Source organism: Chrysochloris asiatica, unplaced genomic scaffold (genome assembly GCF_000296735.1).
Source record: "Chrysochloris asiatica unplaced genomic scaffold, ChrAsi1.0 scaffold00177, whole genome shotgun sequence".
NCBI lineage: Eukaryota > Metazoa > Chordata > Mammalia > Afrosoricida > Chrysochloridae > Chrysochloris > Chrysochloris asiatica.
In genome coordinates, this window is record NW_006408695.1 from 6986282 (window position 1) to 7005095 (window position 18814).

General features: G+C 40.8%; 1 protein-coding gene across 2 annotated transcripts in view; it reads left to right on the forward strand.

Annotated features, from left to right (window-relative positions):
• The first annotated feature begins 488 nt into the window (after window positions 1-488).
• Window positions 489-18814, forward strand: part of MASP1 (mannan-binding lectin serine peptidase 1 (C4/C2 activating component of Ra-reactive factor)) — a 108913-nt gene continuing 90587 nt past the window's right edge. For both annotated transcript variants that reach the window (XM_006871889.1, XM_006871890.1), the window contains exons 1-2: window positions 489-895; window positions 10670-10901. In XM_006871889.1, the coding sequence (XP_006871951.1) occupies window positions 891-895; window positions 10670-10901 (237 nt within the window). In that variant the 5' untranslated portion in view covers window positions 489-890. The remainder of the gene's footprint in view (window positions 896-10669; window positions 10902-18814) is intronic.

Below are 18814 nucleotides of genomic sequence, written 5' to 3' on the forward strand. Positions count from 1 at the left end.
GTGTTAATGTTAGTTGGAGGATGGGGTGTTAATATTTATATTATTCAACTCAGCTTAGACACAGTGTTGCATTTCTCCATAAAACTTGTGTATAGGTGTGCTTACCAGTCTAGGTCTTTTTGTAGCCTTAGGGTATAGGACTTTCTTACTGTAAAGAATGTCTCTGGGCTGAAGTAGATCTTGGGATGTAGAAGAGTTAGTATACATCACTCCAAATGTTGTTCATTACTGAGGAAGCTCTAGTCAAGAAAAAGACTTAGTGCATCCTCACATTCTGAGCGTCTGTCTCCGTTCCCAGGAAAACATGCAGTTGTTTCTTTGCAAAATTGATGGGGTTTTTTCTCTCTGTGGAAATGTTAGAATTACCTTGTTAGTAGGTTGTTTCAGTTTAATTGATGTCCTGAAGAAGAGCCGAAAATTATAGCCCTCTGGCAAGGGATACTAAAGAAAAATTAGACTCTGTCCCCCGCCACCCCCTACACACACTCACACACAGACAGTGATACAAATACCAATTTGAGCTTCTCAGTTATTTTCGCTTAAGGGCTGGAGCCAGCCACACGGGATAAAGGAAGGAACTAAAGGAGCAAATCTTTTAAGGGAGAAGACAGATTCCGTTCTGTCAGGTTCTTCTGAGTGTGTGTAAGAGCCAGTCAGAGGAGAGAGAGAGGAGAGGAAAGGCTAGAGGGAGAGAGGGGGAGAGGGGATCTGTTGCAGGCAGGGGAAGGCGTGACCTGAATGGAGAATGCCAGCCAATTCCAGAGACACACAGGGACCTCAGAACAAAGATAAGGCATCGCTGACAGCACACCGGGGGGACGAGCTCACAGACAAGTCAGGCCAAGGGGGACTGACAGAGGCCAGGCAACCAAGAACAAGCAAGGCAGAAAATGAGGTGAGTGACAAGACGGGACAGAGTATGGGTGTCCTTTCAGGGGCCAAGTGTTAAATAGCCCAAGAGAGTCTGACCTTGTCTCTCTGGGCAAACTCACCTTTGTGTCCTGTGGGTGGTGGTGAGGGGGCTTCTCATCAACTCATGGGGATTTGAGAAGGCAGATTTGGGCTGGGTATCTTCCCTGGGGCTCCGGAGACATGCAACTTGAACAGGCAGACTGTGCAAATCCTACCCCTTACCGCTGAGGCTCAGATTTCACTCTGCCCAGCATAGGGTGCTGCCTGCTGGAGAATGGGGAGTCCCCTCCTATTGCCTACAGAGCGGATTTTCCATTTTCCTTCTCTGGAAAGGGCCTCAATTTATCTATCTCAACACTTTGTAAGTTAGATATGTGTTTGTGTGTTTATTTGTTCTGACCGGATAAGACACCAGCTTCCCACAGCTTGGCTCTGTGGTTTCTTAAACCTTCTGAAGTTTGCCAGTTAAAACCTCAGTTTAGAAAACTAAAACCTATCCCCATTGTATAGCTCTTTATAAATTTCTGCATTTCTCTCTGAAATCAGAGGCAGCTGGTGGGATGAATCAGGATATGAACTGCACCAAATGGTTCTTAAAGGGACACCACAGATACGAATAAACAAAGAGGATCCTTTGGCATTCAGACACCTAGGACTTAAATTATAATTGGTTTTAAGCTCTTCAGTCTTTCCTACTTCAAAGCCTACATTTAGAATGACTTGATTGTTCTTACCAGACAGTCCTTATAAGTTTTCCTCTGAGTCTCAAAATCTAACCACCCTAGTTATTTTTATGACTTTTAAGTGTTAACGCTATTTAAAACACACACAAAAAAAGAAGAAAGCCACTCTGCAGATGTGTTAAGTCTCTAAACACCTCTTTTTCCATTAATTTTTCTGTTCAGCCAGGAGAGCATTTATATTTGTTTCTCTTCTGCAAAGTCAACTAGCAACTTTGCTGTGTATGGTGGAAATGAGGGACTCCATACTGTATTAACTCTTTGATCTCATGTTACATGTAATTCAGAAGAGTAATAAGGTGGCACTATGGGATCAGCAGGAACCCTGGTGTTGTGCTGTGGGTTAATGCACCAGACTGCAAAGCCATTTGAACTGCAAGGTCGGTGGTTCAAGCTCACCAGCCGTTCCTTGGAAACTCTATACAGAGTTGCTATGGGTTGGAACCGACTCGATGACACTTCACAACAACATAGGATCAACACTGGAATGCTAACCACAAAGTCAGCAGGTCAAACCCACCAGTTGTTCCTCAGAAACCCTATAGAAGGTCACTATGAGTCAGAACTGACTCAATGGCACTTAACAGGAACAGCAGAAAAGGTTAATTCCATCATCTATCCTTCTTAAAACCATTACAATTTCAGCCTTGCTGTGAGTTGGAATTGACTCAATGGCAGTGGATATGGTTTGTTTTATCCAGCTTCATTGTCCTTTCCCCTAAAGCAGATGGGGCTTAGGCCCACTGGATTGCTAACCTCAAGGTCAGTGGTCAAACCAGTCACTCCTCAAAAATGCTATACAGGTCACTATGAGTCAGAACCAACTAGACAGCATATAACAACAACAGCAACATGGAATGAGGAGTCCTGATGTGACACTGTAGGATAAGTACTGGACTGCTAACCACAAAGTTGGTGGTTCAAACCTGCCAGCCACTCCTCAGAAACCCTATACAGAATCACTATGAGTTGGAACCAACTCAATGACACTTAACAGCAGCAACAACATCATCATGGAATGATAATCTGGCTGATCTTTGCCTAACTGTCCTCCATCCAAATCCTTCCCTTCTCATTTGTCCCAGTCTGAATAACAGCTATATATCTTTGCATGTGCTCATCCTCAACCTGAAGCATTCGACCTCTTTTTTTTCACTTAGACATCACCTAGAGGTCCCAGTTCAAACATAATCTTCCCCTCTCTGGTCACCATGCTCAGGGCAAGCATATCCTCCTTTGTGCTGTCTCTTATTGTCATTGTAAGGATCCCTGGTAGCACTGTGGGCTAAGCATTGGACTGCTAACCACAAGGTCAGTGGTGAAAACTCCCCAGCCACTCCATGGGAGAAAGATAAGGTGATCTGCTTCTGTAAAGATTTACAGTCTCAGAAACCCTAAGGAGCAGTTCTACCCAGTCCTATGTAAGAGCACTTATGAATAGTAATCAACTCATTTCTTGTCATTGTAATGTCTACTTGTTTAAATGTCTCTCTCCTCTTAAAAGAATGAGACTAGTGCAATATCTGTGTCTTATTCATCTTCATATGCTCAGCACTTGGCATAATAAATGTTGGCTGAATTGAATTCAATTGCTAAAAGCAAAACAATGCTAGGAAGTGCTCCATTAGAAAAGTCTCTAAATGGCCTTAGAGCACATTAGAGTTTGTAAAGCACTTCCATGGGTACTTTTTCATCTGCTCATCATATTTCAGATGAAGTAAGATGTTATAGATAAGTAAGGGTAAAAATAGCTAAGCAAATTACCCAAAGCTACATTGAGGAGCTTGAAGTCTAGACTCAGACTAGGAACTTATGGCTCCAGGATGTTTTTCTAATATCTTCCACCAGATTGTTAATCAAGGACATTATTGTATGTCATTCATTCCAGAGACATTCAATGCTGATTGTATATTAGAATCAACCTCAACCCACCAATTAAAAAGCAGACCCTTGGGGAGAGGTTCTGACATTAACATTTTTTTTTAAATATCTAAATAAAGCCATGGGTTTGATAAGTTAATTTTCACAGATTAATTGCTTTGCCCAGATATCTGGGTATATAGACATTAATCCAGCTTCCTCTGTGAGCTTTTGTTATCCCCTTCTATTAAAGTTAAATTCCCATATGGTATTGGACATAACAAGTCATCTCATGGGACCTGATTTTATCATCTGCCAAATAAGGTGCTGTCTAAGAGATCTATACAGTTCCTTTCAACTTTAATACTCAAAGGCTTTGTGTCTGGGTGTTGTGTAGGTTGAAGTTAGGAAAGTAGATGAAGGATATAAGAAGCACTCTTCATTCCACGGTCATAGACATATGTAGGCATTTTTTATGTGTTCCTACTATCCTTTTCTTACAGTAGACTTTATGAAATCACCATCCTTTTATATTACTTTTGACATTTCAAGCAAATGTAGCTAAACTTCTGATGAGCAGCTAGCAGGTGTTGTAAATTTTACAGCCAGAGTCTAGTGGATAAGAAGCCAAAAATATTTAGTGAATATGATGAGGAATGAAAGCTGCCATTTACATTCTTCAATCTGCAGCCTAAAGAATGAAAGCAAGTAAGCATATGCTCAAGCCTATAGTGTGCATGGAATTATTTGTTTAAAATGTTTAAATGATTTTGAGATACAGGACTTCCTCCCACGCTGACCAGTTTTCTGTCGCACAAGACAACAGGCTTAAGGCACCCGGCTTCTGGGGATAAAATGGTGCTGTCGGTCTCCAGCCCTTGACAGTACTGGCCTGAGGAGGCTCGGCATCTCCTCAAAGTGGTCTGGAAAAAGCAGGCCTGGAGAAAGTTGACCTTTCAGCCTTGCATAATCTGGGTGTCTCTATTGCAGGGAAGTCCAGTTTGGAAACCAAAGCTCATTCCTAGCCCTTGCTTTTCGGGAAGCAGCATGATGGACTAATCATCACTAATGTTTGCCTAGGGCTGGACAGCTAACAAAGGAATTTCCATGCCTCCTTTACCCTGAGAGTAGCCCTGTGGCGAGTCACTATCATCACCACTTTATACATAGGACTTGGTGTGACTTCCCCAATGTGGGTTAGGTAAATCAAGCAAAACTTTGGGTGTGCATCAGGGTTCCCTCTTCCCAGGCAGGACTGAGCCACAACTCACAGTCTTGATAACATCACTCCTTTTCTTCACTTTCTGACACAGACTGTCAAACCTGTCCCCTGCAAGCTCGACTTTGTAGACTCAGCTTTCCTGCAAGCTCCTGAGATAACGTGGACTTATGCTTTCCCTTCTCTCTGCCTCTGAGGCCCTCCTTCCACAGATTAACTTTTTAAAAAATATTGACACTGGCTATTGGAGTTCTGTGGGTTAATGCGCTGGAATGCCAAGTTGGTTTGAACTGTAAAATAGGAGGTTCAAGCTCACCAGTTGCTCCTCGGAAATCTATACAGGGTCGCTATGGGTTGGGATGGACTCAATGGCACTTAATGACAGACAACGACATTGGACTAAAATATTTTGGTTTTTCAATAGAATCTCATTTGCTGTTGTTGGAGGGATATTGGAAAATATAAAGTATTCTCTTTTTATTGAAAAAATCCCCCACAATTCTAGATAAATTTAAATATTTTACATATACAAACTAAAAGGAGCTCTGGTAGCGTAGTGGTTATGAATAGGGATGCAAACCGCAAGGTCAGCAGTTCGAAACTACCAGCAGCTCCGCGGGAGAAAGATGAGGCGTTCTGCTCCCATAAAGATTTACAGCCTCGGAAACCCTGTATAGGGTCGCTATGAGTCGGAACTGACTCCACGGCACACAGCCACCATACAAAATAAAATTTAAAACACTTATAATTCCACTTCCAGTAATAACCATTGTTAATGGGTTGGTGTATATCACTCTAGACCAATGAAGAGCATTGGTGAAGTGTTCAGCTGCTAACCAACAGGTTGGTGGTTCAAAGCCACCCAGTGGCTCCACAACAGAAAGACCTAGTGAACTGTTTCCATAAAGATTCAGGCAAGAAAATTCTATGAGAGAAAAACAGAACAGTATTTCATATTCTCATGGAATCCAGCTTTTCTGGTGCCATGAAGGCCGGATGAATCCTAAAAGTTTTGTTCTGAGATCATCTTTGAACCTTAAATCAAAAATATCTCCTGGAGTTTTCTTAAAATCAAATAATAGCTAGGCTTAACTACTAAAGAATGTCTGTCTTGAGCATAGTACTCTTTAGAGATTTACCTATATGGTAATCAGATTGGAGACAGCAACTGGAAAAAACAGATGAGAAGCTTAGAAGGCAGTGAGTTTTTGTTAATCATGGAGGAGCAACTGGAAATAGGAAGATGAGGATGGTTTTACAACTTGAAGAATGTAATCAATGTCACTGAATTGTACATTTAGAAACTGTTCAATTGGTGTATGCTCTGATGTGCATATTCTCAAAAAATAATAACAATTTAAAATAAATCATGAAAAATGAAAAAAAGAACAGTCCAAGGTAGTATGAAGTGCTTTGGTTTTAGGGTGTGGGCTATAGGGTGATGTGAGTCCTCTCTGAATCATTTCCCTCTCTGTTAGATGGGGATCTTTATCCCTGTCTCAACAATTTGTTCAACCAGTTGTTGTGAGGCCAAATCATGGCAACCCCATGTGTGTAGAATCATGGTTTTTCTTAGGATTTTAAGGCTGTGACCTTTCAGAAGCACATCCCAGACCTGTCTCTGGGTGGGTGAGAACTGTCAAACTTCAGGATTCTTCTGAGCGGCATCTCTGGATGGGTTTAAACTGCCAACCTTTGACTCTGGATGGGTTTAAACTGCCAACCTTTGAGATTGTTCTGAAGCACCTCTGTGTGGGTTTAAACCACCAACCTTGAAAGTATTAGTAGAGTACTTGAACCAAAAGGCCGATGGTTCAAACTCACCAGCCACTCCTCAGAAACCTATATAGGGTTGCTATGAGTTGGAGCCAACTTGATGGTACTTAAAAACAACAACAGAGCGTTGAACTATTTGCCCCACCAGGAACTCTTCAGCAGTTAAGAAGGCAGAATTCTTGTCTATTTTGTTCATTGCTATATCTCTACACCTACTCAGTGCCTGACACAAAATGTTGTTGTTGCTGTTGTTAAGTGTCATCAAGTAGGTTCCAACCCATAGTGACCTTGTATAGGGTTTCCAAGGAGAGGCTGGTGAGCTTGAACAACTGATCTTGTGGTTCAAACCAACTTTGCTGACCAGAGCATTAGCCCACAGCACCACACCAGGACTCTCTCTATATATATGCTAAATATTTGGTGAATATATGGTATGGTTCCACTTTGAAACTATATAGACTTTGTGAGGTGCTGACCACTGTGATTTAAGATGCTATTTTATCTTTTTTAGCATATAGCAAGCTCACCTATTTACACCTTAAACTCACTGTTAAATTAGTGCACTGATCCACTGGTTACACTTCTAGAAATTATTCACACAGATAAGGTCACATAGGTACAAAATAACTTAGGGATAAGGTTATTCGTTACAACTTGCTTGGAAAAGGAAAGAATGGAAACAACCCTAAATGTGCATCACTACAGGATTTGATTCAGTGAAGTGGGATACATGTACATGATGGAATTCAAAAGAATGAATTCTTGGTTAATGACATTACCTATCTTGTAGATTTCTCCAAAATAGATAATGTCATTAACCAAGAAAAGCAAGAAGCCTAACAATGAGGATAGTAGGTCACCAATTATATGAAAGAAAGAAAAGATGAAAGAAAGAAAAGTGATATATTATTTATGTAAAAACGGATCTATAAAAGTAGGTTAAGAGTTAACCATATTAGAAAGTAAAACTCATTGGTTGGGAGATGGTGGTGGAGAGGAGAACTTTTACTGTCTTTCCACTTATTCCTTTGTCATTTTGAACCATGTGAGTAGATTACCAACTCAAAACTTAAACTAAAAAGGAAGAAAATTAGTTCATTTAGTACTTTTTTTTTTTTCTTCCACAAATTGCATGTTTAATCTCTCCTAATCCCAGCAGAACAGAAGTCCCATCATATCAATCCCAAACTGGTTTCTAGGAAGTAAAGGTAATGGGAAACTTGGTCAAGACAATTGATGCAAAAGGTTTCCAAAACCTGTGTACAAACTAATTTGTTACTGTTGTTGTTGTTAAGTGCCATTGAGTCAGTTCCAACTCATAGTGGCTGTGTATAGTGTTTCAAAGGAGCAGCTAGTGTGTTTGAACTAACAAACTTGTGGTTAGCAGTCCACTACTTATCCTACAGTACCACACTTGTAATTAGATGGAAAGCATAATGCACTGGCCAGATGCTTCAAAAATCAGTTTGAGTTGCAATGCAACTTTCATCTTTGAAACTGGACATTTGGAGAGGGAAAGAGTACAAGGGAGTGTAGTTAAAAATGCCTCCTTTTAGCTCCCTCTTTCAACACTGTTAACCAAAGACCAAGAGGGAAATGATTCCAACATTTCACCACATATATTTCTTCTGTGGTATCTCGAATTTACTTGATAAATTTAGATTTCTATCCAATGTCTCCTTCCCACCAAATGATTAGATGGGTATGTGCAAATAAGGTGTACAGGACTCCAATACTGGGGTTGGTTAATTTTGCCATCCCTTTAGGTTGAAAGGATCAACCCCAGTACCATCAAGAAAGAAGAACAGGAGCAGAGCATGAGATCTCTATCTAGAAAAGCAGAGACAGCAGAGGATGTGGGAGAGGCAGTGGTATAGAAAGTCAGAGCAACTGAGGACTTCTAAATCCATGGACCCAATCAAAGCTGAATGCTCATGGGCAGGAGACTGGCTTACAGAAAATGTCCTTTGGGCATTTACAGACTAGCTTTGTGACATTTGTCCAAGCACAGCAGAGGCCAAAGGACCACATGGCTAAGAGACTGAAAACAAAAATGATATATGCCTGCAATATAGCAGAGAAAAGTTGTTCCTGATTGGAAAACTGGGGCATTCTGAGTTCATTTTGATCCTAAATTGTCCCCTGTTCACTTCTCTAATAAACACAATAATCATGAGCATTGTTATGAATTCTGTGTGGCCACTGCAATGGATTATCGAACCCAGATGTGAAGCAGAGAGTGCTGTGGGAGGGATGGTTCGTGGCCAAATAGGCTGAAGAAGGTGGTAGGATGGAGGCATGTCTGGCCTCTGCTTCATAGGAAACTGCCTTGGTCTGGGTTTGAGTTTGAGTCTCCTTTTTCCTTTGTAAAACCAGAGGAAGTGAGACATGACCTCCACACTATTTTTGCATCTTTTAATGCAGTTTAGGACTCCTGGTACAGTGCTGTAGGACTGCAAACTACAAAGTCAGCAGTTCAAACCCACCAGCTGCTCCTCAGAAATCCTGTACAGGGCCACTATGGGTTGGAATCCACTCAGTAGCACTTAACAACAACAATACAGTTTAGGGAGTCTTGGTGTGACACTGCAGGGAAAAAGCACTAGACCACAAGGTTGGTTTGAACCACAAGGTCAGTGATTCAAACTCACTAGGCGCTCCTTGGAAATCCTATACAGGGTCCCTATGAGTCAACAACAACAATGCAGTTTAGAGGAATTCTGGTATGACACTGTAGGATAAGCACTAGACTGCTGATCGCAAGGTCAGAGGATCAATTCTATCTGCTGCTCCTCAAAAACCCAATACAGGGTCCCTATGAGTCAGAACGGACTCAATGGCACTTAACAACAACAACAATGCAGGTTTCTAGACTCCTAGGAGCCCTGATGAGTTATGTGTTGGGATGCTAAATTGTAACATCATCAATTCGAATCCACCAGCTGCTCCTCAGAAGAAAGATGAGGCTTTCTGCTTCATAGGAGGCAGAATAAATAAAATGTGGTGACTACTGAATATCATGTAAGAGGAAAGAATGATAAAGTTTCAGGCTGAAGGAAATGTCTGATCTCCAGACAGACCATTAATAGAAATTGGAAATGAAAGCAAGATCCTGTTAATGGAGAGTTTGCAATGTTTAAGTTCAAGGTCTCTAGTTCTTGCAAGAAGAGTGCTCTGTTAGATGTCTGGTGTATATACTAACCATTAGAGTTCTGACCAACTTCAATAACTCAGCCTCATTATTGCATCAGCCACATTTGGCCTATTCTGTGAGTTTTATTGAATTTTTGTGTCCCTTATGCAACTCTTTTAACAGTCCATGATCTCTGATTCCTAGAGCTGGAAATAATTTCCAGGTCTTTGACCCTTTTATTAAAACCCTTACCAAGAGAAAAAACAAAACAAAACAAAAAATTTGTTTTGCTCATTCTTTCTTTATTCAGACTTTATGTACATTGACTGATTTTGTGGTGAAGTATTTCATTCAATGTGTTTTCTTTAAGGTACCACAGATTTCATCACTGAGTATAACGAGTCTCATCCCAATATTAAAAACCAGTTTCCATAAAATTGATCCTGACTTACGTGACCCCATGTGTGTCTGAGTAGAACTATACTCCTTAGAGTTTTCAGTGGCTGATTTTTCAGAAGTTGACTAGCATGCCTTTCTTCTGAAGTGCTTCTGAGTAGATGTCTAAGCTTTCGGTTAGCAGCTGAGCATGTTAACCATTTTTGCCACCACCCTGGAACTCCTATTTCAATTGCATCATGTTTTTGTGAATTACTTATTTAAAAAAAAAAAAAAATCAACAGTTTATGATTTTTAACATGAAGTCGAGCTGGATAAATGACATCAACTTTTACCTAATAATGAAATTTATATTTTCCACAGTAAAAGGAGATATATGAGAATCCCAAATGTGGTCTTCTCAGGAAAAGCTTAATATTGTTATTGAATCGTTAAAAGAAGAAAACTGAGAAATCACTTAGTTACCATCTCCCCTGTGATGCAGAGTAGGTAAGCATAGCCAATAAGAGGGACATTATTACATAGGTCAGTGGCAGAAATCCACTAAGGGCTTGGTCTCTTGGCTATTGGTTTAGGTACATGTTGGGGGCCTGTGCCCATGGGTATAAATAGATCCACCTTCATATCTTTCAGGTGGCTCCTTCTTTGTCACGCTCTGTGCTTCTCCCTGTTGAAAGCTTCAGCCCACACCGTGGAGCTAAATGATATGTTTGGCCATATCCAGTCACCGGGCTATCCGGATTCCTATCCAAGTGATTCTGAAGTGACATGGAATATCACTGTTCCAGAGGGATTTCGGATCAAGCTTTACTTCATGCATTTCGACTTGGAATCCTCCTATCTTTGTGAATATGACTATGTGAAGGTGAGACCCTTAATACTTCCCAACTAGACATGGCTTTCCAATGGTGGTTAAAGATTCTAGAAGAGCTAAACACTGCCCTCCCAGGTTACCAGTCTAATGGGGGAGATACACAAGGTCATACCCTGATCAATGATGGTTAGGGATGGTAGGATTAATGCAGCCTGAGTGGATAGAACTAGAAAAGACCACAGAAGAAACTGAGGTTGGGAGGATCTGACTTAGTCAAATACAATCTTTTCCTTTTTTTTTTTTTAGTTCTTAAAGTCTTTAAGGTTCTCATTGCCTATGCTCAAAGGGCACGTTTTATTGAACACATAGAAGATGACAGGGACCCAGAGTAAACAATAATCAGACAGAAACATAACCATAATCATGTCCAAGTCTGATGTATTAGAAAGTACTGTCTAAATCTGCAAATTATGAGCCATCAAGTGTTGGGGGAGTACAGGGTATGCAGTAGTAGAGAATAGAAGGTACATTTGGAAGGGTAGACTGGGGTGATTCTGAAGGACGTTGGATGTCATGCTACAGAGTTTGGATTTTGTTAGCAAAGGGCATGGATGGAATAGGATATCACTATCAGAAGGTGTTATTATTAGATGCCATCAAGTTGGTTTTGACTCTTAGCGACCCTATGCACAATCAAATGAAACACTGCCTGATCCCGAGCCACCCTCACAATTGTTCTTATGTTTGAGCCCATTGCTGCTGCCACTACATCAATCTATCTTGCTGAAGGTCTTCCTCTTGTTCGCTGACTCTTCACTTTACCATGCAAGATGTCATTCTCCTGGGACTGATCCCTTCTGGCAACATGTCCAAAGAATGAGAGACATCCTTGCTTCTAAGGAGCACTCTGGTTGCATTTCTTCCAAGACAAATTTGTTTTGTTCTTTAGTCCATTGTGCTTTCTAATATTCATTGCCAACATCATAATTCCAATGCATCAATTCTTCTATGATCTTCCTTATTCATTTTCCAGCTTTCACATGCATATGACACAATTGAAAAAGCCCAAGTTTGAGTCAGGTGCATCTTGGTCCTCAAACATTATCTCTCAGTTTGTCATACTTGTGTGTTCCTGTGATGCTGGAAGCTATTACAAGTGGATGTGAAAAAATATATGGAAAGAGGAATATATATATATATATATATATATATATATAGAGAGAGAGAGAGAGAGAGAGAGAGATCTTAGTAAGAACCCACCCAAAATTCCACGAGTGGGAATCTGTTCTCTTTTTAAAGTGCAGCTGACAAAAGATAGAGTATTTCTCAGAGACTAAATAAAATTTAAGGTCATATCGTATACAAAAGACATGGAGACTTAAAAACTTACTTTCTCAGCTTTCTATAGCTTAATGAAAGAGGTTCTCATCAGACAATTCTAGAGTAGGCTTCATGTGTTTTTAGTATAAAGCCTCATTTTTTTTCCACTTTCAACAAGAGTCAATCTTGTATTAATCAAATTATTTGATCAGCAGCAAGTTAATGAGTTTATAAGGTGTTTTTAGACTTATAATCTTATTCAACCTTTAAAATAATCCTGTGATACAGGTACTACTATCTTATTTCATAGGCAAGTATACCAATTTAGGAAGTTTTAGCAACTCACTCAATGTAGTACAGCTTATATGTGATTGATCAAAGTTCCGCACCTATGTGTCTTAGTTTTCTTGTGCTGCTATACCAGAAATTCTACAAGTGAGTGGCTTTAACAAGCAGAAATGTATTTTCTCACAGTTATGGAGATTAGAAGTCCAAAATCAGAGTACCAACTCCAGGGGAAGGTTTTCTCTCCACTCAGGAGGAGCATCCTCGTCTCTTTGAACTTCTGCTCCTGGAAAATCTACAGCTTTGCATCTCTCTCCCCCCATTTCTGATCACTTGCTTGCTTGTTGAATTTTTTATATCTCAAAAGAGACTGACTCAAAACACACCCTATACTAATCCTATCAAATAAGATAACAAAGACAACCCATTCTCAAATGGGGTGATAAACACAAACATAGAGGATTTACAACACATATTTTGAGGGGACACAATTCAATCTATAACATTATGCCTTGTGACTTTGAAATCCATTACACACAAAAAACTTACAAGCTGTGCTCCACTGAGCCCCATGATACTGCAGCACTCAAAGGGGCCATGCTATTGTTATTTTTGTTAAGTGTGTTTGAGTTGTTTCTGACTCATAGCAACCCTGTATAAGATTTCCAAGGATTGGCTGGTGGGTTTAGAAGGGGGGAAAAGAGGTCCTATAAATGTGTTATACCCCAGCAAACAGGCACCACTACATGGAGGCCAAATTGAAGCAGAGAGCTTTTATTCCTGTGCAGGGGCTGTGCCACTTGAGAAGTGGTCGCAGCCCCAAGGTCTTACAGCAAGGGGTTTATATAGTGGAGTTGGGATGAGATGGAATTTTACCAAAGGGGGCTAAGCAAGCAAGCTATTTACAGAAGCAAAATGTAGCGGTTATCATAGCTTAGCATATGTTGCTTTTCAGGGCCGGCCTGAAGCCTTTCCCAACTTTTCCCAGCTTATCTGCACATAATCACTTGTAACCTTTTCCTGCTGAGCGCCCCCTAGATGCCCAAGCGTTTGGTATTTTTTAGTTAGGGTCTCACAAATGGGGCTTTGTACCCCATTGTTGTTGTTAGGTGCCAAGGAGTTGGTACCGACTCATAGTGACCCTATGCACAACAGACGAAACACTGTCTGGTCCCGAGCCAATCTCATAATTGTTACCATGCTTGAGCCCATTGATGTACACTGGTTAAATTCATTTTGCATTGTATATATTGTATTCCCTGGTAGCATAATCGGGTCATGAACAGGGCTGCTAACAGTAAGGGCAGTAGCTCAAATCTACCAGGTGTTCTGAGGAACAAAAATGAGGCTTTCTGTTCCCATAAAGATTTACAGTCTCAGAAACCCTACACAGGGTCACGAAGAGTTGAAACCAACTCTACGGCACACAACCACTACCTCCCTATTGGGTTTCTGGTGTTAAAAACTTTCCAAAATGAATGCTCTGTGGCAGGATCTCTCCATTTCAGCACTATTGACATTTTGAGTCAGATATTTCTTTGTTAAAGGGAGCGTTCTTAAGCATTGTGGGATGGTTAGCAGAAAATGTGACTTGTACCTACTAGATGCCAGTAACAGTTTCTCCCTGCCCCCAGTTAGGACAACCAAAAGTATCTTCAGACATTGCAAAATGTTTCCAGAAAAGCAACACTGCCTCAGTAGAAAATAACTTCTGTTATTAAATGTCCTATGCTAGAGAGTATACGAATATGCTTTTACTTGTTGTTGTTAAGTGCCATCGAGTCAGTTCAGACCCATATTGTACAGGGTTTCCGAGGCTGTAAATCTTTATGGGAACGGAATGCCTCATCTTTCTCCGCGGAGCTGCTGGTAGTTTTGAACTGCTGGCCTTAAGGTTCGCAGCTAGGTGCCATAAAATGAATTCCTACTCATAACAATTCTATGTGTAACAGAATGAAACATTTCCCAGTCCTCATCTTCCTCGTCATTGTTGTTATGTTTTAGCCCATGGGGATGTAAAGGTGCAAAGAGCTGGTTCCATACAAAAAGAGGTAAACCTAGGCAAATGATCATTGCATACAATGGAAATGAGCTGTAACGGACAGATAAAGCCAGTCATTTATCCATGACTGATTTCCCTAGGAGCTGATATGGCTTGGTCATCTAGATGGGTGTGCAGTTTCTATCATTTAAAAAAAATTAAAGCCAACTTCTCAGTGGACACAGGGATCAACCAGAGGATACCCAAAGCCCCTAAATGTCCATCATCCTAAACATAAAGATCATTTATGCCTGCTAGGATATAATCTAGCCTCTGTCAGAACCAAAATCCAGGTTAACATTATAGATGTAGGTCATTATGTTTTGCAGAATCCCTCAACCCATCCCCCGCCCCCGCCAAATAATACTAATACTTTTTTGTTAAGTACCATCAAGTTAGTTCCAACTTGTATCAACACTGTATAGGGTATCCAAGGAGTAGCTGGTGAGTTTGAACCACGGACCTTGTGGTTTAAACTGACCTTATGGTCCAGTGCTTTATACTACAGTGCCACACCAGGACTTTAAAATGCTATTAATAAAACCATGTTATTCTTTAACAATTTAGTTGAAGAATAGGATGATAAAAGATAAAATACACATTACCTTAATGTAACATTGGATTTGGACAAGCTAGATGTGAATTTCCTACACAGTTTTTTTTCCTCTGATTCAAATGCATTAATCATCCAGACACTTTGACAATGAAAATGCTTGTTTTTATTGGTAGCTAAGACCTCAGTAGAATTTTCATTTCTTGAGCTGTAACAGTGACTTCTCATTATTTCCTCTTTATACACTGCAAAAAAAATGACTCTCAACTTTGTATGTACTAGGTAATATTTTTTACAAGTTTCCTTTTTATTCAAACAGATACCAAGATTAACCTTGTTAGGACTCCTTTACCAAGATCAACACATCTTGTTGTTTTTGCTAAGTGCCAGTTGAGTCGAATCTGACTCAGAGAGATCCTGAGTAGGATTTCTGAGGAGCATCTGGTGGTTTGAACCACCAACCTTGGGGTCCAAAGCAACCTTGTGGTCTAGTGCTTATCCTACAGTGCCACACCAGGACTCCATGTTGTTGCTGGCTAGTGCTGTCAACTATGGTTTCAACTCATAGTGACACTGTATAGGATTTCCTAGGAGTGGCTAGTGGATTTGAACTACCAGTCATTACAGTTCAAACTGACCTTGCAATCCAGTGCTTATCCAACAGTACCACACCATGACTCCAGGACTCCATAGTAGAGGATTTAAGTCATTCCTTAAATAAATCGAATCTTCTGGCAAAACAGATTAAGAAGCTGACACCAATCACAATTTTTATTGTGTGTGTGTGTGGGAGGAGGGCATAACAAAGTATTTTCAAGGGCAACAATAGCATCAGAGTTAAAGTTCTCTTCTGACAATGAATTCATGACTTTGAATGCATTTTTACCCAAAGCTTGACCTTTCTGGCTGAAGAATATTTTGAAAACTGATTACTAGTTTCTATGCAGGGTGGTGAGACACCTTCCCAAAACCCAGGGAGATGGACCTATAAAAGGGCAACCTGGCCCTGGGTTCTTGTCTGAGTTTCAGAACATGGTAGTTCTGGTTCCAGATATGTCCCTAACTCTCCAAAAGATGAGATATAAGAAACTTTCCCTTTCAGGACCTAAATTTGCACATCTGGAGAGTAGAGATGAGAAAATCCTATGTGTTGTTGTTGTTAAGTTGGTTCCGACTCATACTGAGCCTGAATAGGGTTTCTGAGGAGCAGCTGATGAGTCTGAACTGCCAACCTTGTGGTTCAAACTAACCTTGAAGTCAATGCTTATCCTAAGGTGCCACACCAGAAAATCTGATAGTATTTCTCTTATTCAACATTAGAGGCCTTTTGGTCTATCAACCAAGTGACTTGGGAACAGCAAAGAAGTAGTTAGCTTGAGGCAATGCAGACTGAGCTGTTTGCCTGAAGTGTCTACTGTCCTTGCCTCTCTTATGCAGACATGTTTTTCCAATTTCTTTGGAAGAAGGATTAACACTGAGGGTGTGCATCTTGCTTTGTGCTTGCTCAGCTGACTTTCTCTCCAAATGCCATCCTGGCATGGGACTTGGCCTCCCTGCAGAAGTTCCAACAGCTTGGGACATGAACAGGACTCTCTCTGCAGGATGCTTCATCCTCAGAGGTTGACACCGGGTGCTCATATGGAGATGCCAAGGCCCTGTGCCCTTGCCGACACATGCCCAGCAGAGCTTTGTATACTAAGTGGAGAATGCAAGCATTCTAGAGACTCATCTAACCCCATGCTATTGTTGTTATTGTTGTTTTTCAAATATGTCCTTCCCCTGTGACCTTTTTCTTCTTCTAAGGAATCTTTGATAAGCCAAAATAGAAAGCAGATAAAAGTGGAGCTGCTCAAGTTGAAGGTAGCTCTGAAGTTTACTGTGCAGGCTTTTGCTCCATGGCATCCTTGAGCACCTTTGAGAAATTACAACTCATCCTGGTGTGGCAATGTAGGATAAGCTCAGGAGTGTAAGCATACCAGTCACTCCTTGGAAACCCTATACAGGTTCACTATGGCTCTGAATGACTCGAAAGCACTTAACAACTATCAGAAGTCAAGTTCTGGAGTCCTGGTGTGGTGCTGTGGGTTAATGCGCTGGACTGCAAAGTTGGTTTCAACTACAAGGTCAGCGATTGAAGCTCATCAGCTACTCCAGAAACCCTATACAGAGTCTCTATGGATCGGAACCTACTCTACAGCACTTAACAACAACAACAAGCCAAGTTCTCCTGGACAGAAGAGGAGAAGAAAGCTCAGAATTCATAGACAGGATTGTCACTCAGACATCAAACTCCCAAGGCCAGAAGCTTTTCACATAGAGTGGAAACCTGTTTACTATTTCTTATCATGCCCCTTGCACCCAGTCTCCAGAGTATGTGCTTTCTCCAACTATAAATTAGAGAGAAGCTGTTGCATCCTCATTTAAGTAAAAGCATTAATATGTCATATGATCCCCGGGTAAGTCAATAGCCTTCTCCAAAATTCTGTTTTCCCATCGGTTCAATGAGAGGGTGAGATAAGATGATCCCTATATTTCCTTAAATCCCAGAATTCTAATCTCAATTTTCCTTGCCAAAATATTTGTGATGATCTCACCATACCCTCATTACCCTAGGCAGGATAAAGCCAGAAAATGTTAATAACATGTTACAATAGCCCCTTCTCAAAATTCCATGACCCATAAGCACTCCAGTAAGAGTCTGCGGTCTGCTGGGGATGTATTGATGGCAGGACATTTGAAGAGAATTTATAAATATATCATGCTACTGCTGTCCTTTTCCAAGCAACTTCAAATAATATTGGTTGCCTTTGACAAGAAAACATGTCCTGTTTTGAAGATTTTTCACTCTGTAACTGAATTCCCCTGGCAAACCTAAAAAACAAACAAACAAACCCAGTTGCCATTGAGTTGATTCCCACTCATAGCTACCCATGTATGTCAGAGTAAAACTGTGCTCCACAGGGATTTGAGTGGCTGAGTTTTCAGAAGCAGATCGCTAGCCCTTTCTCCCAAGGTGCCTCTAAGTAGACTCAAACCACCAATCTTTGCATTAGTCTCTGAGCACATTAATGATTTACAGAGTCCCTCTCCCAGGAACCCTTTCTGGCCCAGTCAAAGTCCACAAACCACTCTTCCCACCTAGGTCAATTAGGGTGATGCTGATGGAAGTAGTGACACTACACATCAATTGCTTGAAGAAGAGCAGGACCCCAGATTTTAATAGAATCCGGATGCCCAGATTCTATTAAAATTCCATTCCAGCCTGATTTTCTGTAGTCTTTAGTCTTTAGGGCACATGCACATCTGCAGAGCAGCATCTGCTTCTTTAGGATATAACTGCAATGTGTGCAATCCTGCAGTGCACAGATGAGGCGTATGGATCACAACTTGTTAAAATTGCAGGCAGCCTGGTGCAGAGAACAAGTGCATTGACTGGGAGTCAGGAGGTGTGAGTTCTGGTATCATTCTTTACTAACAATAACCTTGATCAAGTAAATATTTCTGGAGAGATCTCTGATCCTCTTCAGTCAACCTCAGGGGGCTGAAGTACATAGTCTTTAAAGCCCATGTAGCCCTGCTAGTCTGTGAATCTAAGACTTTAGAAACCATGGCCCAGCTTCATAATCATCATGTCCAAAGTCCAGGGAAAATCAATTTACTGGCCAAGGTCACATGGTGATCAGAATTTATATCTCAAAACTCTCAGTCCAGTGTCATAGAAAATAAATAATCAGTGAAACAATAGAGGGGTGCTATTCTGGTAGC